The 23,801-nt window shown below is 37.3% G+C and overlaps 1 protein-coding gene across 1 annotated transcript; it reads right to left on the bottom strand.

The window, feature by feature from the left end:
* Nucleotides 1-1,313: 1,313 nt before the first annotated feature.
* Nucleotides 1,314-19,439, bottom strand: LOC113684487 (zinc metalloproteinase-disintegrin-like atrase-A). The gene is made up of 34 exons (XM_089186330.1): nucleotides 19,373-19,439; nucleotides 18,922-19,010; nucleotides 18,647-18,723; nucleotides 18,202-18,268; nucleotides 17,615-17,700; nucleotides 17,038-17,095; nucleotides 16,714-16,780; nucleotides 16,443-16,504; nucleotides 15,781-15,891; nucleotides 15,253-15,324; nucleotides 13,904-14,073; nucleotides 13,272-13,353; nucleotides 12,775-12,856; nucleotides 12,305-12,353; nucleotides 11,587-11,674; nucleotides 11,022-11,090; nucleotides 10,843-10,944; nucleotides 10,229-10,309; nucleotides 9,766-9,819; nucleotides 9,109-9,256; nucleotides 8,615-8,899; nucleotides 7,986-8,117; nucleotides 7,546-7,715; nucleotides 6,643-6,780; nucleotides 6,494-6,560; nucleotides 5,877-5,976; nucleotides 5,426-5,542; nucleotides 5,014-5,089; nucleotides 4,390-4,482; nucleotides 3,860-3,926; nucleotides 3,690-3,763; nucleotides 2,700-2,735; nucleotides 2,431-2,475; nucleotides 1,314-2,035 (listed from the first exon to the last, which is right to left on the bottom strand). Exons 1-34 carry the CDS (start codon nucleotides 19,437-19,439, stop codon nucleotides 1,874-1,876), a joined length of 3,243 nt encoding a protein of 1,080 aa, XP_089042456.1. The 3' UTR covers nucleotides 1,314-1,873.
* Nucleotides 19,440-23,801: the final 4,362 nt, after the last annotated feature.

Genomic DNA, 23,801 nt, shown 5'->3' on the forward strand with positions numbered 1-23,801 from the left:
CAGTTCGCTTCCGAGTGGTACCAATGTTATTTATTTCTTCTTCGTGTATTCTCATCGAGTGCAGGTGCAGTTTTTGAGTAATAGTAACAATTTTCAACCCTCGTCGTTCTCCTACATCAGTAAATCGCCTTTTATCAGTTAATCGTAATGTCGGAAAGTTATGGTTACCGCAGTTACGAGGGGGAACATCCCCTCCAGGGGGGAAGTATTATTTGTCGCTTTGTGCCATTCATACAGGGATTGGACCTGGGAGATGAGCCTTTGGGCTCACAGGCTAATTTTGCCTCACATGTTTATTTACGAGTTACCATTCCTTCAAGTGCGATATCCATAACTGATGCACTCAGTTAGTCGATGATCTTTTCCTATATTCTCGTGACCGTAATTGTGACTCAGGGGTGATACTATGCGGAGAAATCAGATGTTAATCACTGAGAGTTCAAAGGCATAAGAGCTCTGTCTACACTTCTCAGTGAAGGGGTTAAATATTTCTGTTTAGTTTATGCGAGTTTTAAGGTGGCTTACAAATCGTTCACACGACTGAATCAACATCAAGAAAGAGTCAGTTACCATAGACGTTCTTACTGAAAAAGCAGCAGGGAGGCTAATGGATATAGGAGAAATTGAGAAAAACGAGTGTACTAGGGACTGCATAATACTTACCGAAGCCTTTTCCCGCGAAAAGACCAGCGACAAGTGTTGCAATGTAGGGAAGGTAACAAAATAGGAAAAGACAGTACACATAAAATATGGTCATGGCAGATCTTCTGAGATGTTTGAAGGGCATCCCAGCGTGATCTGCATTGGCAGACATAACTTGCATCTGGGAGTGACTTTGTACCTGATGTCGAATAACTACTCTATAAACTTTAAAATACGCAAAGAAATTGATAACAAGACAAAACGCTATGATAAGAGCGAGGGCTAGATACAAAGCTGGCGCTTGCCACACTTTCGCAATGGAGGAGAAACCGTCCATATCACAGCGACTGCGAGAGCTGTTCTGTTAATGGTGACAAGACTGTTTTACCCTAGGTGATATTCCATGTTGCACGTAAACTAAACAACAGGGGAACACCCGAGTTAGATAGAGACATTTATATTGAACAGGAAAATCTAGAGGAGAATGAATGGGTTCCAAGTTTGAAAAGATGTTGTAATCCTCAGTCTGTTTCTTCTACAACAACTGCAAATCAAGTCACCTTTTCCTTTGAGAAAATCAGGCCTTTTCCTGAGGAACGCTTGCGGGTCGAGCTTCGGTCGGGATATTTTCTAATTATTGAAAATCCTCGGGGGAGCAACTTACGTAGAAATATTGTCGAATATAGGTTTTATTACCAAGACTACACTTAAATTACAGTCAAGATGTAACCCTGAATTCTAGTAAAGATATAACCCCCAAAATGTTTAAAGCTTTTGCACTACAGCCTTGGCTACTGAAGCGGAGCAGATTACATCACAAAAAAAGTCATGATTACACGATACAACAATAAATTCTAATACACTATTGGATAAATAAGACTAAAACTTGTTTCTAAAACTTCAGTTGATGAGCTTCTTGAAGAAAAGTTTCCAACCCTATACCAAGATTACAGGCAAGATATAGCCCTGAATACCAGTAAAGATATAACCCCAAAAATGTTTAAATCTTTTGCACTTCATTTTTAGCTACTGAAGCGGAGCAGATTACATCACAAAAAAAGTCAAGATTACACGATACAACAATAAATTCTAACATACTGTAGGATAAATAAGACTAAAGCTTGTTCTAAACATCATTTGATTAGCTTCTTGAATAAAAGTTTCCAACGAGAAGAGTTCAAACGTTGATGCTTATCAGTTAGAGTGATGATAAAGCAGAAATGTTTACTTTTTAGCAAAGGACATTTCTAAGTCTTCTTCGAGATCTTTTTCTTCTCGTTTTCGCCTTTTTCGTCCTCTTCATATTCTTCTTCTTTCTCATTGTCTTTTTCGTTTGTATCGTCTTCCCCATCTTCAAATTCTCCTCCTCCTGAGTATTCGTATTCCTCTTCACCTGTTTCCAAGGGAGAAAATAGTTTCACTTGTACCCCTTCACTTTCAAGATCTCATTTGTAGTTCTCCTTACTGTCTGCTATAATATTCTAGTGAGGTTAGTTTGATGTTAGTTACACTCGTCAAGTCATAGTTATTGTACCATATCTCATATCACAATAAAGTTTTACTGCAATCAAACATAATCAAAATTTTTAAACTTTTGTTTATTCTATTGTAGAGTTTTCATTGAGTGGTTATAATACCTTGACAAAGGTTACAATTCTTAAGGCAGTTCTTAGACATGTAGTGAGCAGACTTAAGCAGACCTAATCCAGAGGCTGGATTATTATTACCTTAACTTTTTGTGAGGCATACGATAAAACAATAAAAAAGAAATTATAAACAAAACAAAACCTGAACTTCCTTCTTCTTCGCCTCCCTCTCCTTTTCCTCCTTCCTCTGTTTTAACGGGAAGAAAGACAATTTAACAGCCAAAAAATTAACTTATTTATTTAACCTTCTACCATAGGTAGGTTTATAGTCTACAAAACAAAATTACACAGAAAATATCGATCAAACAGGAAACTGATAACTAAAAGAAATTGGTTATTTGTGAGGTATACGATAAAAGTCAAAATTTAGCCATAAGAAAGAAATTGTAATTAAAACCAAACCTGATTTACCTTCTTCTTCGCCTCCCCCTTGTTTTCCTCCTTCCTCTGTTTTAACAAGAAGAAAGACCATTTAATGATGAAAAAAAAAGTAATTTAGTTATTTATTTAGCCTTCTCATATTTTTCGAACAAGAGGCAGCCTGTAGAGATATTCTATAGAAAATAGCGTGAATTTCCTTCTCTCGCTTTTCATCGGCCAAATAAATACAACTCTGCTTCAGTTATTGTAACACTTTCAAAGTTTTGTGTTATTAATAAGAGACAGGTTTGACAGACTGAGCGTTTCCGGAGGTAATCAACTCGGGGTTGTGGGTTGGGCCCATAAAATTATAGCTACTGTACCATATGTCATATCACAATCAAATATTACAGCAATCATATGTCATATCAAAATCAAATATTACAGCAATCAGACATTATCAGAATGTTTCAACTTTTGGTTTCTCTATTTTAAAGTTTTTATTGAGTGGTCATAATACCTTGACAAAGGTTGCAACTCTTACGGCACTTCTTAGACATGTAGGGAGCAGACTTTTTGCAATGACCATTCGATGCCCAATACTTGCAATTTGTTGTTGCCATTACCTTACAGCTTTGATTTTATAGAGAATTCAGTTCAAGTGTAGTCTTCTGAATAATCAGACTGGGTTTGTTTGTTTTGCCAAATACAGCACTAAATCATAACTTTTTTTTAGGAAAATCTTGGCTTTATCGGTTTGATGAGTTTTTCGCATATGGACAGTCTACCAAATTTTAGTGGCTGCACGCAAATGGTAACAAATTGAATTCAAAGATTCCAATATATAAGAATCACGACTCTATAATAGGTGAAAACTGGCCTTTTAGAGATAACAATCTGCTCGGTCGGATTTTGGGGATGGCGACGCTTGATGACAATCATGTTTGGAAGCGTCGCGTCTTTCTCTGTAGTTTCACTTGCTCATTTGAATATTGATATGATTTAAAATGTCAAATTGCTTTTCTTCCATCTGCTTTACACCCTATCTGAGATCTGGGTCATATAAATAAAACCAGGGGACCACTCACCCCAGGCTCCGTCACGTGGAGTCAGTTCTGCACAAGGAAGTTCGAAGCGCAAGAGATATTAGCAGATATCTCTCACTAAGAAAAGAAAATCTGAATATCATAGAAAAAACCCTGGACTCTCACCTGACGTACAACCGTTTCTGGGATTAAATCCTCCTTGGCAGTGGCAAACCTTTTTATTAGTGCAGACCTAGAAACATTTTGTAATGATTAAAATTTGAGTGAGAAAATTCTTTATGACCAGTGAAATTTCTTGATTCAAGTTACACTTATACATTCGAATTCACATTGCACTGCTTTTCATTCAATCACATTGAGCTCACTTCTCAAAGAGACATCTTAATATCTTATGTCAATAACTTAACTAGGCAAGCTCTTATTAACAGAGCTTCCAAGTCAGAAACAGAAAAATTTCTGCGAATGATGCCCGAGTCAATAACAAATATCAGTTCGTTGAGAATCCACATGATTATTGTTTTTTTCTGATAGCTTTTCATTCCATGCAAATTACATACAGTTAACTGGGAACAAAAATTGAATTTCCCTTGCACGATGGTGTAAACCTTTAAATACGTAGAATTTCCCAGCAAAACCTGGAAATATTAGCTCCTTTTTTTATGCTTCTCACGAACTCAACATTAAGAATTACTTACCCCTCTTCCCGCACACTCTTTGTTGCCGACCACTGGACACTTGCCAACCAGATTGAGAGAACTTAGTGACTGGCACTTGTTATTGATACACATCTTAAACAGACATAGACAGGAGTAAACTTTAGGACCAAGGTAAACATGATAACCCGGAAAGAGGGTTCACAGTGTATTTATATAGACAGACAGCGTATTGTGGAGAGGTGGAATAGTGCGGAGGTTGGATGGACATGAGATAACAGACTCACATTTGTTCTTAGAAGGACACCGAAAGTACTCTTTACCAAGTATTAACCCAGAACTTATTTTTCTAAAATTATATTCTCCATGTTCATAGCAATTTTTTTAACATGGAACTCCTCTAACTAGAACTCTTGTGACCTAATGGTTGACGTTCTTCCATACTCTTCTTACGATGAATTGATTGTATAGAAAAATGTTTCCTAATGTGAGATGTAGCGGGGCAAACACGGAGTATGACAGGGGTCGGCTTTTTTGCCAAACGGCTTTGTATTTATGAAACAGGAACGTTCTAAGTGTTTGAGATTGTGCTTGGATATTAATTAATAGCCTGCATGACAGGACGAATCCGGGAAGGGTATTAAAAAGAGGGCAATGGTATCCTACCTTATTGCGTCCACATTTCGTTCCATCTCTTACCATTCCCAGTCCAATACTGTCACCACCTTTCAGTTGTACAGCACTGTGTGAAGTAAAACCGCATTTGACTACGTGTTTTAGCATTACTTGAAAATATGATCCAAGAGAGATAAAACAGTTTTTTTTGTCAATCGTTAGTTGTAATGGTTTCGTTTCCAAAGACAGGCAAGGGAATTGAACAGAAGGCATCTAATGGAAGTTTAAATATGGATTTACTCGAAAAAAGAAATTCCTAAAAGTCAAATTGCAAAGTCAAAGTCAAATACCACGAGTCTCGCGTTTTGAAACTCTTCCTTATTATCTAGCTTACGAGCTTACGATAGGCATTTTATATGTTGACCCCTTTTTCTCAGAGGAACAAAAAGAAAGTAATACTAACTTGCATTTTTTCCCGGAAGGCAAAATTATTTTTTTGTCTCTGGCTCGTCCATAGTCAACAACAGGTTTTTTTCTGCTTTCGTCCGCTTCACATTGTAGCTGGCCGCATAAAACATCGCTTAGAGAAAATATATTGATTAGTTGCTGTTGAGCTAAGTACTTAAAACACCTCCTTACACAGAACGTAAGAAACTCTATTTACCAGTTAAAAGGACTTAAATGAAATCCTTCATAGGTCGAGCTTGAAGACTCTTGTTAATGGTTGAATCCGACATTTTCTTATCACTTTTCTTTTTTGCTCATGAAACGAAATCGCTTTTTTACTAAAACCTTAAGATGCTTCAATATGTAAAACAAAGAGTTATGTCATCTTCTTCTGGCTGTTTATCAAGCGCTCTTTTTGTAGTTTGTAAAGTACACTTGATAAGCTGACTAAAAAGAATGTCATGTACCTTGCAGCACATCTCTTTTTGGTGTTTGGATCACATGTACCATATCCTCTAGCCTCAGTGTTCAGCTTGTCATAGCATCCTTGGTCAGCGTTTTTGGCGGCTGCAATAGATCGAGTTAGTATTAAATGAGTAAGGAGGGTATTTTTTTGTAGAAACAGTGGTACTGCGTCGTTAAGGTTAAAACAAGGTAATTCGTTTTTATCGACTGAGTTGATACTGTAAATTGGCTACCGGTAGAGAGTTTCTAAAGCTGACGTTTCGAGAGTTAGCCCCCCGTCGGAGCGCAGAAAGACGTCAATTAATAATAATTGAACTCAGAGGTTTTTAGCATCCAAATTTTCTTATTGGAGGGTTTTTGGTCTAGCTCCTATCGCGTGTATATGTAGTGTCGTCTATTTTAGTATTTAACTAAAAAACGTCATGTTTGAAATAATTCATGTACCTCGAAGAAAGACACCTTTATTTAGGAAAGAAAAATTGAATTGGCAACTTAAAAGGATTGTAGATAACATACAAATACTTAAACAATATTTGATAAATTGAAGTAAAGGCAACTAGTGTGGTATCAAAACGCTAGATAACATAAAAGAAGAAAAAAAATGGGCACATTTACTTACTAGCTCCCCATAAGTCCTTACACTGAGTGTCAAGAGTTTCGCTGCACTTTCCAAGGTAACAGAAAGACTGAGATAGGAAAGAAAATGAGAGCGGTTTTTAGAAATAGAAAGACAACTGATTGTGAGTGATTACAACATCCTTAGCTTACATCGGATTTTTTTTCGTCACCACTCTGAGCATACGTTTTCCACCGCCGGCCATCAGAACTGTAGTGTAAGAAGAAGCCGGTCACCCAGTCGTACCAGTTTCCACGTCCTTGCATCAAGATTTTACTGACGGTTTTAACCTATAATTTTAAAAAGACGAAAAGGCAATATAGAAAAGACCATACATTAATGAAACAGCTAAGTTAAAAATGTTTAAGGATGATCAGTTTTGTTAAGGTAGCTCTGTGGGCGAGAGGTGGCGTCGTAGGACATGACTCTGAAATGATCGTGGGTCACATATAACGAATTCAATTTATAACCCGTTACAACTGAAGCAACACTACATTTTTTTTCCGGAAGATTAACTGGATAGAAGACAGGTAACACTTTATGTAAAGCTTTCACCTTTGAGTTTTGACAATCGATTACACTTGGCTGCTTTTGAATAATGAATGACGTCTTAGTATAAATCGGGTAATGGGGAGTTCTTCAATCTTAAGTACAACTTGCGAATTACATTGCAATGCACAAGTCTATCTCAGACTCTCTAGTTAATGTTAAGAGGTAGTTCATTCCTTGAGCGACGAACTGGGATGAAAAATGAATTCTTAAAAGTTTCTTTTCTTCGAAAAGGGAAAAGAAGTATTCGTATATCAACATTTCTCAGACTTGTTGCAGGAACGAAACGATACAAAGTCCAAAATGAACTAAATTATATATATATATATCCTCAAAACGTTTAAACAAGAACTAAATCGTGAGTTTCCTTACGATATTGTAAAGGGCAATAAATTTAATTTACTAAGGCGCTTGTGCTGAGTAAGCTTCTTACTATCTTTCCTTATATTCTGTTTTTGTATTGTTCACAAACTATCCGACTATTCTTATCTACTATCAAAACGTACCTTTCCCAGATCAACTTGTAGATATTCGGTTTTGCTTTTGGCTTTGGCACACCAGTATTTTTTTGCTTTCAGCCTTGCATACTTGGCGAATTCCTCAGCTCTCACTGAGGAAGCAGTAATCTGGCGGTCTTTGATTTCACCGTTCTGCATTCCAAGTGGCTCCACACAATCTATAAGTATATGATTTATAACTATGTACTATATTGAAAGGAAAGTATATACCAATTTTCTTAACTCGAATTTAAGTTCTTGAAAAAAATTGGATGCTATGGATAGGGTGTAAGGCGCCAAGAAGGACCAGTATCTCTCCCACACAGCAAAAGAGGGCCCACCCAGGGCTTGAAAGAGGACCTTTTCTATATACCGTCGTATTAAACACGAGGCCACCGCTTTTCTCGAACTTATACCTAAAAGGTGTGATAAGTGGCAAACAATTGTACCCTGTTTCCCGAAAAACAGTTGTAGCCTTTGCTCTTCGCATCCAGACCACAGTACCATCTGTCTCCCGTTTCCTGGCCAGGCTCCAGAGGTATGGATACATCTGCCAGATTTGGCGTGCTTTAAAGATCGCCCTATTAAGTAAACAAAAAAACAAAAGAACTAGCCATCAGAAAAAAGAAAAAAACCAAATGAAGTTTAATTGAAATACCTTCAGGTTGATAAGCGGTGAAAATTTGCGTGGAAAGTGACCATTTCTAGGGATTTTATAAAATGTTGGAAACCTGAGTTCTGTAGCCGTACACGAGGCAACTGTTTATAAAACTGTCTTAAAACTTTTTGTCTTAAACTGGGAAGCGAAATGAGAATCACGATTTTAATTCCACTCTGGCAAACACCCAATACAATTTTCGTAAGGATTCCTCCAGCCTCCCCCTTCCTGGGTACGAAACCAACAGAACTGTGACCCCAAGAAACACGAACATTGATGGAAACCACGTTACCCTACGATCCAAATATATCTTTTCCAATTTATTAATAAGGTGAATATATGTACCTCTTTGATTGTTGAATGCATTATCAGTTCGAGAGCTGGACAATTAAGAGGTAATATAAATTTCTTTGGACTTACTTACGACTCGTAGAAATTTCGAGTCTGCAACTTTACAAGTCCTGCTGACAACAATCTTCGCACCATTATGCGTCCCGCCATTTTCGGGACAGACCAATTTCCCACTGCAAGCGTGGCGTAACAATCCGTCTTTGCCACGCGTGAATTGAAAATGTCTCTCTGAGCACCTGCTACCGGTTACAAATATGATGGGGTCGTTGTCACGTGGGGAACAACTCTTGCTTGATGGAGTCAGACAAAAGTCAAGGTTGTATGACTTTATCGGTGAAGGGGCAGTTGACCTTACTGTCAAAACGAACATAAAGAAACATGTTAAAACAGAATGGTTATTTGACTTGGGGACCCATGTTTGCGCCATCTTCAGTCTTCCTACTTCAACTCATAAGACATTGCACTGTTGATCTTCATGGTTTACAGAACACGTCATGGCACAATGACCACAAGTGTCTGGTATATATACAACAGTGTTGAGTAGAATTGTAGCATACCATTACCTTCATCCGCAGAACATCCCATGAAGTCGGTCCTTAGACAAGGCCAGCCATTCCAGTATTGAGGATTGATACGAAGATATCGAGCGTTGACCATAGGGTTCAAGTCCCTTGCGACCACACCATAGAAGTTAGTGTTTCCATGTATAACCTTCAAATAATTTCAGAAAAAAATCAATGATTGACACAAGGACTTTCTTCAAAGAAATTAGAATGTAACTCGTAGGTGGCAAAATTTTTCTTCACAACCCAAATTGCAGACAGGAGTACACAGACTCAGCGGTGCTCACCGGCTTATAGTCAAGCGAGTTAGATGTACACGGATTTAAAAGGAAAAAAACAAAGAATGTAAATTTGTTTTTTCATGCTATGAATTACTTGGTTTTTTTCCAAACCATTATCGTGGAAATAAGGAAACGAAAAGAAAAATTGCAGAGGAAACGAATCACATCGAAGACCGACGAGATTAACACAAAATGAAAGGTATATGACGAGCAGTAGGTAGTATTCTTCGTTTGAAATGAGTGCTGGTCACCTAGATATGCGCATTAGTGGTAAATTAATAATATTTAGAGGCAGAACTTAGTGGCACTTCTGTAAAAGTGAAAAACGTTTTGAACTATGTAACATGCTCTCTCTCTCTGATCATGAGAAACGTACGGTTTTCGCCTGGCTGCATGGATATCCATTAATGATGTAAGTATCCTCAGGACACTGAAAGAGTAAGAGTGATCAACTGTGAAGCTTCTTAAACTTGGCAATTAAGCAACATTGGGGTTTGCTCTTGAAGTAATCTAAAGTAACAATTCTTTTATCGATATTAAAACCCAAGCTATGTTAGACATGAGTGATACACTAAGACACTGACCCCTACGCTAGTGTACAAGTATTGTGATTTAAAAATTCACACACACGGCTGGTGGTAATCTCGGCAGGTGAATTGATAAAGTTATGCACATAAATTTAGCAGCTAACATTCTGACCATTTCTGGCGCCGTGTGTTCGTTTTATTTTTGACATAACAAAGTGCAATAACATATTTTTACAACCTCACACTTGATAGCTACTACTCGGTGGTTTTTATGACACAATAATTTCTGAGTCAAATTCTCTATTTGCTTACGTCTCTTGAGGAACCAGTGCAATATTCTGGAACATCACAATCAGTTTGGACTCCACGACATAACGTTCCTCGTTTCTTAAACTAAACGAGAGTCAGAATACGCCATTAGATCGCGTAAAGCACAAAGAACCATAAGTTTCAATGATGAAACACTTTGATTTATCTGTTATAACTATTTTGGATCCTATACCACGCATTTATAGCGAGAAAATTGATCTTTTAGGCAACTTAAATAACGTTATTTCTTCCTATGGTGTAGTTTTTTATTTCCTTCCGCAAGTATACCCTAAAAATATAAAGTACGTTTGCTGTCTAACCGTACAGGTGCGCCTGTGTTATCGTATTTTCATTCATAATCGAAAAAAGTAGATAATGTTTTGACTTGTGGATGATAATCAAGTAAAGAAAAGCCCTTGCACGTGAGCTGGAATTGAGGGAATACCAGAAAAAAAGAATATAAAATCCAGACCAATATTCTACTTAAAAGGGCACTTTCCCACAGCAGCTGTTGTCAGTTCAATGTCTATAATCCTTCTTTAAATTTCATCCAACGCTCAACGCTTCTCAGTTTCATGAGCCCGTAATGTTGAAGGGATTATTGATTATTTTGTTACCTGGCAGTTCTTGCAGCATGAGTGATGTAAGTCACTGCACTGTGATTCCTTTTTAAGGACACAGTTGTGGGGTACACAGCAAGGATCTTTGGCCTGGCACATCTGAGGAGATTAAAATATTAATGAGAAATCCCCTTATGGTCGACTCTATTATTTGCCATTCATGCAACTTTACAAACCTCAGGGGTACCGCAGTCGCACTCCTCTCCTTTCTCGCGTATGCCATTTCCACAATAACTGTTGTAGGCCTAAAGGAAAATCAAACGAACCAACAGCCTCAAGATGTTCTTCTAGCTACTGAAGTGCATATTTTTAACCAAAATCGAAACCGAATCAGTGATCAAAAATGAGAATTTCAAATAACATATTTTCTGACATACTATTTGCCATACCCATGTTTGTGACAATTGCATCAAAATTTTCTACATTTAAGCCCTTAAGTACTATCCTAAGGCTAACCAAATTTTGCTTGGAAAATGAGTTCCTTGTATGAAAGGACTCCGTTACATAGGGGATACCTTTATTTTGTCGAAATTTTTAGGGCTGTTCCAGAATAAAGTTTGCATCACTATTCCAGGAAGTTACCTGGGTTACTTTGCTAGGTTGCAGAGCCGTTTTAAAAAGTTCTTCAAGGTTACCCTTTTAATGAAGGAATGAAGGAACTCCTTAAAAGGCCGACAATCTTAGTATAAATTATCATCCAAAATATCCCCCCCTCCCCTTTCTCTGGTTTGTTATGGTTACCTTGTAGGTTGGTACGTTGTACAAGCATGCGTCATTGACCTTTTGAAGCGATTTAAGGCTGCAATCCGAAAATCCTGGAAGTCGAGACCTGAAATCAATATTGGGGGAATTTCAATAAATGATTGTAAATGTAGCAGATATGTACACATCACCTACTCAAGAAAAACATACATCTACGATAGATTTCGTCTTGCACTTTAATTGCTCCTCTGCTTTCGTCCAATTTTTTTGTAAGATTTTATTTGTATTCAATAGTATTTTACTGACTGAGTTTCTGTATGATGTTTTGTCGAATAACTCAACATTAGCACTCCGTGGAAGAAAGAAAGAGTGGTTTACTTTCATTATCATTGAATGCTATGACAATACAACAAATCGCAATAAAAATTGACGGTATTATTAAGGTGAAACTGAGTTATAATAATAACACACTCTTTATATGGAGCGCTATTTCTATCGCCATCCAATAGTACTTTATAATGACTGGAGTAAACATAAAGTGCTTGAAAATCCCAACTGGCAGGGGGCAGACCAGTTGGTTATTTACACAGCGCAGCTGAGGAGTTGAACTCGTGGCGACCGAGAACAAATCCAGCAAATGGTGGTTAGAGGACTTGAACCTAGGACCACCATATTTCAAGTCCAGCACCCTAACCAATCGGTCACACCGAGTAATTTAAGTGTATCTCATTGCCAGATGTTTCAGAGAATGACCTACCTGGTACCTCCCATGAAACAGCCTCGTGAAGTTAAACACTTGCAGGTCCCTGCATTTAGACGAAAGGTTGTGTAAATTAGAAAAAAATAACAATAATAACTGGTAAGATGAACAATTTAACAAAATTAGTAGCTAAGGACTGTAAAATAGTTAAAAAAAAATCGAAAAAATCGAGTCAAAATTTCTTTCTGGATATTGCGAGAATCTGTATAAATACTTTTAAAAGGGTTTGATTAGATTTGTGTAAAACACAAACAAATTTAGGTTAAAATCTAAAAGTTATATTTCTGCCTCCTCATCTGACACTAGACCCTGTAGGTATCGTGTGCATTTTCATGTTGTCATAACTATTTTCATACGCAACTCTAAGCTAAGATCATTCTACAACTATTTGCGATTAGAAAAAGCTCTCTTTTGTCAAGATAATCGAGAAAAAATGAATTTGATTTCAAAAGTTTCACAATTCTTACCAGTATCATGATTGAACCCAAAGTTGTGACCCAACTCATGAGCAACAGTTACATAAGGACCAACACTACTGCTATAAGACCACTACGAAAAAGATATTTATCATTAACCATATGTCGACCTTTAAATTCTAGGATGGGTAAGAAATCTCTTTATACTACGTTTGAGCATGCCCCTACCAGCGTAATTTTGGCTTAGAAAAAGCCAGAGCCCACGCCACTTTAGGTGGTATTTCGTTTGAGTGCTGTAAATCCAAACATATCGTAATTACGACAGCCAATCAGAAAAAGGGAAAGATCACAGGGGACCAATGGGAAAGCAAAGTCAAAAAAGCAATTTGTCTGAAGCGCGGGAAAACGGCGGGGATCAAATCATGACTAGTACTTCTTTTGCCCCTGTTTGATCGAGATTGGCGTTGAGATGGGCGAGATTATTCTAAAGGATCTCAGGACATAGTCAGGCAAAAACAATGCAATTCATATTTCTTCGCATAACTTACGGCGTTGATAGAGTTTGAATTTCCGCCACACATCGAATTGACCCATGCTAGACCAGCAATATTCGGGGGCCAACCTTTGTGACTGAAAAAAAAATTTAAAAAAATAAGCGAGATAAACCTGGAAAACTTATTTTCCTCGACGACTGAGGTATAAAGCAAAGTTCACGAGACCGGCCAACGACAAAAAGCGAACTTTTGCTGTCTACTGTTTACCATTTTCCGCGATAAATATTTCTTGTTCAATACCCATGGACATTTTGCGCGTTGCTCGGCTTTTTTTCTGAGCCCCGTAGGGTAGTATAGTATATGCGTAGTATTACATTGATCTCCGATAAGTTTCAAAACAAATTAATGATCTACCACACAGCTGCAAGACACGGAAGTTTTCGTTCTTCTTGGCAATCAAGCGACATTGGATGATAGAGGGTTAACTGAGAAGAATATTTTTTTGAGGTGAAGGACACTATGTTCTAGATCATGTGCTGTAACTCAAACCACCCCAAATCGATCTTTTGAGATTCCTGGTGGTTTTCAGAGGATTTTACTCTTTTAAAAGGTTTCTCCTCTAATCGGAAGACATTTTTGAGTTGGGAAATGTGAAAAAAAACTTTCGTTAGGATGAAAAATTTTACCTTAGTAAAAGAGCGTTGTCATGAGGGAACCTTTTCACCAAATGTTTATTTCGATAGGCCCTGAAATTGCGTAATTCACTCCCTGCATTTCTCACACGCCCGAAAGGATCTCTGTTTGTCCAGATTTCCAAGTACTTCAGAACTATCCTGATGTTGATTCGCTGATAGATCTTTACAAGAGACAAAAAATCAAAAGATATTTAGTTGGTAAATAATTAATTCATCCTCTATTAACTTTTGATATGTTCAGCACCATTAGGGAAATCTAAGCAATAAGAAGAATTGCGTTGTGACTGTGTACTTATCGACAACAAAATCAAGTCATAACAAAAAATTAGTGGAGTTATTCTTTCTTGCTTGAAAAATGCATTGATTATATAGGGACAGTTTCGTTTTTGGTCATCTCTGGGATTTAAAGGGTTAATCTATACAAAGACAGGGTGGATCTGGGAAAGGGGTTCAGGAGGTACCCACCCCCCCCCCCCCCTGGGGATATAACGGATAAGAAAACTAGCACGAAATATAAATACGACTATGGTACGACTTCATCCTGAACCTTGATCACCCGCAAGCGAGGACAGTTTAACTTCACAAATTTTACAATCTATCTTAAATGGTTAAAGAAGTTTAAATGGTCAAACTACTTTAAATGCAGTTCAACTTCACAAATTGCACAATCCATCTCAACTGGTTGAATGAGTTAAAAATCGTGATCCCATCCTGGAAAATTTTGAAATTCTGACACAGGGCATTCAGAGTCACCATTACATTCTGATGCACCATGTCTTTTAAGAGTGACCAAGGCAAAACTTCTCCTTACACCATCAACACAATATCAATCAATCATCAAGCAAACAAGTTATGAGAATAAAGAGAAATATCAATCATAGCATTATACATTGATTCATTACCAAAGTCTCCGAACTAACATCACAAGAATTGCATAGCACACAGTAAGGAGAATTACTAAAGCGATCTTGGGAAAGAGAAATCAAATAGCTGTCTTAATTCACGTCACTGAAAGCGTTGTGATTTGTTGTAAGTTCAGCTTTGTTTTAAATACCTTGAAAGAAATTGAAACTTTGCATTCAATGCCAACGGTATACTTTATGTACATCATGTTCGTGTCTTCGTAGACATTTCCAGCCAAAATCTGATGTTTTCCTTCGAAATACGTATTTTCTGTAAAGGTCAAGCACCTCTAAACAAAACTGCCCAATGACTTACTTATTTTTCGTTGATTTTAACCGACTAAGTTAAGCACTTTTTTCTTTTCCTTCTGATAACAGATGATTAAAGAAATGGTTTAAAAGAAGAAAAGCTAGAGTAAAGCTCCAAAGACAACTTACCGCATCAACAGTGTTCACTAATGTTATGACTCGATCTTTGATGACATTTTTATCCCTGTTATATTTCTGGTACTGTTGAAAGCAGATAACATGATCATTGTGGGGAAAATTCAAGTTTTAGGTCAATTATCAGAACATTTTTGAGTTCGCGAACTCTAATAACCCTTGGAAAAACAAACAAACAAACAAACTAACGTCAACCTGGTCATCGAAAGATTTTGAGGTGTACCTGAAGAACAAAATTTCATCCTTTGCCTTATTTCCCAGATATAGGAACAGAAGAAACTAACGCGCCTTTAAGGAGAGACAGAAACCCAGTAGGGTAGGCAGGGATTACGCGGTTGATCCAAGTTTTAATCTACAAATTTAATTGTCTAAGATTAGACTGTATTGATTGGGTGAGTGAGGGAGTTTGGCTTCATAACTAAATCTAGGTAAAATTGAAGGTAAAGGCGAGGATAAGAGCAGTTGATCTGATAATCAGCCTAAGAAGCAAAGCATTGATCTGTTGTGATAAACAGTACTTACCATTTCATTGTCAACACAAATGAAAATTTCGGTGTATCGCGTCTCATCAGTCGTCAGATATTTCTTGTAGAACTCATCAATATGACCTGATATCTTACGTCTCTCCTGGATCTAAACCAAGATAATCAAACACGGTTGTTTAGAGTAGTGATGAAAATTTGTTTTTACTTTTGCTAAGTTTATTAGTTTATCAATTTCAGTTCTAAAGATAAATAATTATAGTTATTAACTATAAAAAAGTTTCGGTATTTTTTCTTATTTTTAGCTAACCAAAGTAGGGTTGGTCATTGAAGTCAGAGAGTGTAAGATTGAGAAAGTATTACTTAATTATACGCTAATCTACATGTTTTTTTTCTCTTTCGTCTTTTTTTTTTCTATATCGCCTCACGGCTTTTGCCATTTCGCTGTTCATAATACCTTGATCATAACGATCTGCCAAACTTGAGCTTCCATTTCTGATCCCGAACTGAAAATTTAACTCTTCAACACTTGTCATTGATTTTGACAACCCTGGTATATTCTCAATTTCATGACTAGAAGCTTACTTCATTTTCTCACCTAAGATGTCATACAAACTTGCGTTTTACCTATTTCGCCATTTAATAATTTGTTTGTTTATTTATTTATTTATATATCTCGTTGTCTAAATAGTGACCACCTACCTTCGCAATTGGCCCAAAAGTTTCGTTTAAGGAATTGGAGTCTGCTTGAATGTCGTCGTTTCCTGAAGAAAGAAAAAATGGTGAGTATCAAACGTACCAACCGCTATAAACATGACATCACAAATAAGTACAGCATCTGTTGGGAATTTTTTTGAGGCAGTAAACTTCTTCAAATAGCAAACAACAACATATGAAACCTTTTAAAAGAAGTTTTGAAGCAAAAAAAAGGCGCACCGATTGAATGTTATGTTTTCGCAATGAAATGATTTACCACACTTATGGAAGATATCTTGGGACTCGTCTTCTTCGGCTCTACTGACTCTGTGAATTCCATTTCCCTGAAATTTGATACAATAACGATTTTAAAGAAAACGAGGTAAAAGGAAAGCATATTTTGAGCGACACGATTCACTTGAATAAAAACTTAAGTTACTACAGAGATCTAGCGTGAAAATAGCAATCGGCATTGGCCAAAAACAATACAAACAATGAGAATTTTCATAATGTTGTGTATAGGAAGGTGAAGTGATGAAAATTCTTGTACACTTTATCTACATTCTACTGATGTTACGATTTGTATTTTAGTTAAACTTGCCTCGTGTCCAGTCTCAGGTATAATATAAAACGTTTCATGGCCATCACCTATCATGCCTCTGAAAAAACAACATTGATATTTCTCATTTCCATATCAAGAAATTTTCAATTAATACGGAAGCAATTCAGCATTTCATTGGGTTTTCCTTTCAACGATGTGTGATTGAAAGTGAGTTATTCATTCACGTTTTTCGACGCCTCAAACAGTGTACTTATTTCTACTTTGCGTTCTCGTTGGCTTAAAGTGATGTTGACCTTTATCAGCTGTTTTAGTTGCTTTGACGATGGTTTTAAAACACGCGACTGAAAAGCTCCATGGTGTATGCATTAGCAACCGACACAATATAACATTGTCAATTCCTTGTTTCTTTACTCTCAGGCTGCTTGCAGTAAATGAAACAAATCAAGATAAGAAGTCATGCCTTTTCTCCACGCTTCTTATAAAGTATAAACTCCATGGACTAGTATCCTGTTTGCTATTACGAGCTTTTTGTCTTCACGTTTCTAAAATGTACATAGCATCTAACTTAAAAAAAACTTGAAATGCGTTATAGAGTAAATCAGCAATAAAACCTCACCTCAACCCATTACAGGTATTCAGAACAACGCGGGAATCTTTCATTCCACGTATGATGCCTTGATAGTGACAATGATCGTTATCATCCTGAGAGAGAAATGCATACGATGAACATAATGTTGGATGGCCTTCACTCCTCTCCCACCCCACCCTCTTATCTGAAATTCGTATTTTTTTCAAGCATGCTAATGTCTTTTATATAAAGCTTAATACTCACCTTTAAATTGACGGATCACCACCAAAAGTTTAACACATTTGCTAATGTAGATAGAGATTGATGTTATCGATATTTAATCAACTGGCAGAGAGAGAGATTGCATTGGCATTTATACCATAAATTGCCGTTAGCTACCTTCGGAATCAGAGCGATGGTAAGCATCGATATTTTCAGATGTTCAACCAGCAAAAGAGACAGAGATGCAGAACCCAACTACTTGGTGTTATTATGAGGAATGTGTTTTGTATTTTTATTTGTAGAAAAAGCTTTCGTCCAAAAAAGCCTCTGACGCGATTTGCACATGGAAGCAAACGTTTACGACTGTATGATCAACCTTGTGTTTTCTAGTATGTTCTATAACTTATACCTACCTCTTGTATGACCTCTGATCCATCATTTTCGAACGTGCGAACGGCGAATGATGAAGGAATTAGTTCTCTAAAGGAGAAGCAAAATAATGAGACATGTTGATATATTAATATACATGAATCAGATCCACACCTAAGAACATAATGGGACCGTAAGTGAATGAAAAGAGAAAACAAAGAAATAAATAGGTATAATATTATGTAAAATGATGAAATGAGTGAGCCAAACGATGACATAAGAAATGAAATAAAGGACAAAAGAAAATAACAACTAGCGAACAAATACACGAATAGGCGAGTAAATTTCAACGATCTTGTAACCATAGATCTTGTTAATAGCATGAAAATAGAATAACAAAATAAATTACTATTCGTCTCCTTCTTACTTATTTATTTCAAGAGTCTGATTCAGTGAAAAAACGTAACATAGGTTGGTCAACAAACATACTTGTTTCGTTTAACATCTAGGGTCCAGTCCTTGTCAAAAGCAGTCAATCGATAAGAGGCATCATCCACGTGACCTCCCTACAACAACGTAACACGAAATTATTATTCATCTAAATGTCTCTATAAAGATCAGTTGTCCAATGTTATTGTTATGTCAATGCATAATATTTTTTGTTAAATAGTGGGCTGAATGGATCACTTGCATCACAGTCAAAAGTGCATCCAAAGTACGAGTAAAGAACCAAAAAGAATAACGTGAAATTGAACGAAAACAACCTTTTCCGAAGTTGAGAGGTCTTGTTTCTCACGTCTACCGTCTACTCGTTCAGGGCGGGTGAGTTGATGGCTGATATCCTTTGCCTCACCTGAAAATGTTAGCAATATCAGTTGCGAGCTGAGATTCAAAAGTACTTAAAGCCAAGAGAAAATTAAAATATTACATTTACATCTTAAAAACACGATAAATAGGGCGTATTTCGATCAAATGTCATAACACCAAACCCAAAAAGCTGCAGCCACGAATCACAAGAAAGGAACTAACTCAGGGGATCAAGAGAGAATTCATAGAAAAGATACCCAAACTAGATGAAGTCGGAAAACGAGAGTGACCAAATGGCGACTGCTTTAAGTATGAAATAAATCTTGGTAAATCACAAAGCAAAAGAAGCAAAACCAATGTCATCCATAATTACTTTAAAATTGCTCTAAACTGTGAAAGGAAGCCTACCTTCTTGAATCGAGCTTGCGTTATGCAATAACAGCAACAACGCCCAAACGATCAGTGATCTAGCCATTGTCTGTTTCACCATAGTCTCCCCTCGTCTTTGAATGGAAAAATTAAAAAGAATTTTTTCAAAATGAGAGATTGTCCAGAGTGTAATTTGGATGCCTAACACTAGCGCAATGCTTTGAAATCGAATGAGGAAAACTTCAAACAGGTTGCATAACAGGAGAAATGGCGACAATCAAAGATAAACTTCTTACGTACCTCTTTCACGGCGGCGAAAATCTCGAAAAACCAAGAAAATCGTGGCTTACTCCACAGTGGGTCTTTTCTTCGGTCTTTATTTCCCTTTTGACAAAGAGAAAATCAAAATTAGTCATTTAAACACCCAGGATTAACTAACAGATGGTTTTTCAATCACTCAATTAAATGTATGACGTGTCAGGGATGGGGATGGTTTAGGCTTTTCCTGCAATTCCAAAATTCCCCTTTTTTCCTGCAGGTTCAGCTCACCAAAATTAAACTAGTACTAATCTTTAAGGCTGAAGTTCAGAAAAGAGAAATAAGAAAAGGTACTGCATTAGTCGTGCAGTATGTACGTACCTCGAAATTCCCTCGGTCCGACTATCCAACTAAAGCTGTGAACCTCTCGAGATAAGCGCAAGGGAGAAGTGAGCTTCACCAATAAACCTACACCCAGAAAACCCCTTTTCGGATCACGTGACTATGTGGGTTGCCCAGACTTCTTACAGACCAAGTGACGCATTCCACGGCTTAGCGAGGGGTCAAATTAATATATTCAATCAGCTGTCTGTGGAACTTGAAAAATCAGTATCATGATATTTTGTAGTAGATCACGGAGAAAGGATTGTTTATATCATTAAAAGAGAGGGGTTAGTCTATTAATACTTACTGAGGGCGTGTAGCCACCATAACCAGAAACATTCAAGTTCTCAAGTTATGGTAATTCTATTGTTTCGATTCGGAACAAAAGTAATGTCTTATCGTCAATTCAATTAATTTGTGTTTAGATCAATAGGCCAATTTGAATGCTTAATGAAGGTGCTTTATGCCTTGAAAGAGAAAAATGGAAAGTGAAAACTGAACCTTACTCAATAATATAGGCATATGCGGAGGATTTTCAGCGATGAGCAGTTTTAAACACGTTAAAACTGTGTACTTTTGCCATTGTTTTGGTTTAGAAAAACTGGTAATTACAAACCGATTTGACACGGTCTAAGTACTTTTCTTGTCAACAATGCTATTCTAGAAGCAAACTTTTTAACTCACCGACTCCCACACAAATGCGGTTGTTCCAAACTTAGAACTGGAACAACGTCATTTTAAACTTAATTCCTTTCATATTTGGACCAAAATAGATCAGTTTGATATCCAATGGATTTTTTGTGATTTGAATAGGGATAAAGGAACAAACAACATAAGAACATTGTTCTACCATCTGTGATTTGAAAATCGCTGGAGCATCGACCCAACAACGCTAAAAAATGCTTATTTCTGTCATTCCATGGGTTTGAAAGTATCGATCATGAGTGTAATTAAGAAAAGAGTTAAAAACTTTAGGAAGTGGAGACGAACGGATGTGATACGGTTGGCAGAGTGTGTTTATTGAAACTGACACCCCCGGTCTCCCTTGGCGGGAGGAGGGTATTCTCGAAGCCTTTCTTTTTGACTCCCACTCATCCATATGTCGCATCAAACGTACAAAAATTTACGTCATTTTGAACTAAACAACTTATATTTTCGATAACCGCAAAAAGAGATCAATTGGATGACAAATAAAATGATTTTGAACTCAGTGCGGGGAAAGAAGAAACAAAAAGTCCAATTAAATTAGAAAATCGAATCAATTCGTGTTTTACGCGCACCTACGTGGATGACGTTACACTCTCAACCGTTGACGTATGAATCAGGACACGGTTTGTGTAAGAAAAAGTTGTTTAGCTCACTTCGAGTTAGTTAAAACTTATACAACGCGCGAAAAGACATAGATAAGAAGCATCGAAGTTCTCTTCGTTGCTCAAGTAAGAAGCGAACTTGAGCTGCATGAAAGCAAGAGTCAACTTCTTACGCGTGGTCCTCGCGCGCGTGTTCGCACAAGCTCCCAAGGATACTGGATTTCATCGGAAAAGAGAAAGCTGCACTCAATTTTCAAAAATTTGGAGAAGGAACTCGCATCTGAGCAATAATCGTCTAACCTCTCGACAATCTAAGGAAGAAAAAGTGGATTTTCAGGTTTACAGAAGGAAAACAAGAGTTAAAGACAACCAACTCCTATATCAGATACGAGCAAATGCGTCTTCAATTGAACGCACTTGTAAAAATGGTCCATTTGGAACCTTATGTAAGTCGCACATTTTTTTCCTCGTATATTTACCACTTGAATTTCTGAAAATTGTTCCACTCCTTATGGAATTATCTGTGTGTCAATTGACATTCACCATGGAGAGATATCTCTTTTACGCTGCGGCACGAAGACTCTTCGCCCGCAAGAAAAGTCGAATCCTTGAACAAAGCGAGTCTCCTTCAACTTAAGTTAAAGCCTTCAGAATACTTACAGCTTTATTAGAATTAAGGTAAAAAATTGAATCACGAAGCTCAAGAAAGCCTTAATAAAGTATTTTCACGAACGTGTTAACAGTTTACATGATTTGTTTACCATGCCAGCACCGTTACCCCAAATCAGACATTCTCTGCGGTTAAAAGATGCTCTAATATGCTGTCTGAATCACAAGTCACTGTTTCCATGTAAGATTAATGTCGCGAGTTTCGACTCACTCGCTCTGAGTTGTGTTTGGATTTTATTCTCCACACTCAGTAATTTAAGCGATCCTTTCTAGTGTTATAAAGGGATCAAAATTTTGAGGATGAGGGTGAAATGAGGATTCGCTCCTATCGCAAACACATAACTTAGATGATTTCTCCAGACGATATGCAGTTTACGTGGATTAGAGTCCTGTTATCTCAAGATCAAAACAGTTATAATAGCAATAGACACGCAGTGTTAGAGATTTGTGACGCAAGATAGCAGGTAAAAGTTCTCACATGTCTGTTCTTTTACAGGTCTATGATCAGAAACATAACCTCAAGTGCGTGATGACAAAATATTTAAGATGTCTAAGACCTCAATAATTAATGAAGTGAAGAGGCAGGGGGGGGGGAAGTCTCCCACTTCCCCCAACCAATTCTGCAGCGTTTCTCTCCCAGTTCCTGTCTATTCCTCTCCCGTCCTCCACGTCCCGTAACTTGCTTCTATCCTATTTCACAAACTTCCTGCTCTCCGATACAAGACAGAACAGAATGGATGTCATGGAATAGAGAGCCCAACGCTCATCAGCTTCCCATGAAAACTGAATAAAAGCGAGAAAATGATTTCAGGTGTTGTTTCGGTGAACCTCTCAGTAGAACCACAAAACAAATGGAGAAAGTCTGCACCATTCATTACAATTTTTCCCTTATCAATATAACCGAGACTCATACAGAGGGTCTGAGGAAAGACAGAAAATCACAAGAATTCATTCAATTTTTACTCCAAAAGGTGACATCGACTTTGTGGGCCAAGATTTTCAGGGCTGCCTTGATTTACAAGGCATCTTTGACCACGTCCTCTTCTTATCCAGCGGAATACCGCACATTCCTTACAATACTAACATTGTTTTCAAACCTTTTATTGGCATGTAATCATGATAATTACATTTTGACATGACTAAATTTCCTTTCCCAACAATAATACGCAAGTTATCTACGCTCACGTATGTTTTAAAACAACGTTGACGTTGTAAGTTTTGTCACGGATGTGATGCGAAGCAAAACTTTTCGTCACCCACGAGGAATTGCACTCCGATTACCTACGTTGTCAAACTTACTTAGAGTACCAACAACTTACTATTTCTTCAATTATTTCCCTCTTTCCTTTTCCGGTTTTAAAAATGCTCATAATAATGCTTAAAATTCTTGCATAACAAACTTAGAATACCAAAACTGCAAGAAGCAAATACTTCGGCTCCATCTCGGTTCAACCGGAATACTATAATTACAGATATCAATCTGGTTTCCCGCATTTAATCTCCTCTGGGGTTACCTTTGAAAAGGATCTCCATCCTTCTGCTGTCTCAAGCTTATAATTTACAATCGCTGAATCCTTGACACATACGTATGCCCAAGATTTCGGTGCCGGCCCCTACGGGAAATAACCGAATGTTCTCAAAAAGGGAAGTATAATTCAATGCAAACAATGGAGGATATGGTTTATAAAGAAAGAAAATTCTCAAGTTCATTGACTTTGGACACTGAACAATTAAATAAACCCCCACACACAGACGTTTTCAGCAATGAGCTCACAAAGGTATTTTTTCAGCTTCCCGCACTCTGTTGCAAGGCACGGCAGAATGGATGTCATGGAATAGAGAGCCCA

This window comes from Pocillopora damicornis, chromosome 11 (assembly GCF_964200805.1).
Source record: "Pocillopora damicornis chromosome 11, jaPocDami1.2, whole genome shotgun sequence".
Lineage (NCBI taxonomy): Eukaryota > Metazoa > Cnidaria > Anthozoa > Scleractinia > Pocilloporidae > Pocillopora > Pocillopora damicornis.

Bases quoted from the DNA above. Each gene is read 5' to 3' on its own strand.
- LOC113684487 (XM_089186330.1), bottom strand. From the start codon at position 19,439: ATGGCTAGATCACTGATCGTTTGGGCGTTGTTGCTGTTATTGCATAAC. The intron at 10,945-11,021 runs GTTTGTAAAGTT...TAATCTCCTCAG, and splicing joins GCGACTGCGGTACCCCTGAG to ATGTGCCAGGCCAAAGATCC. The intron at 9,820-10,228 runs GTAAGCAAATAG...TTACTCTTTCAG, and splicing joins GCACTGGTTCCTCAAGAGAC to TGTCCTGAGGATACTTACAT.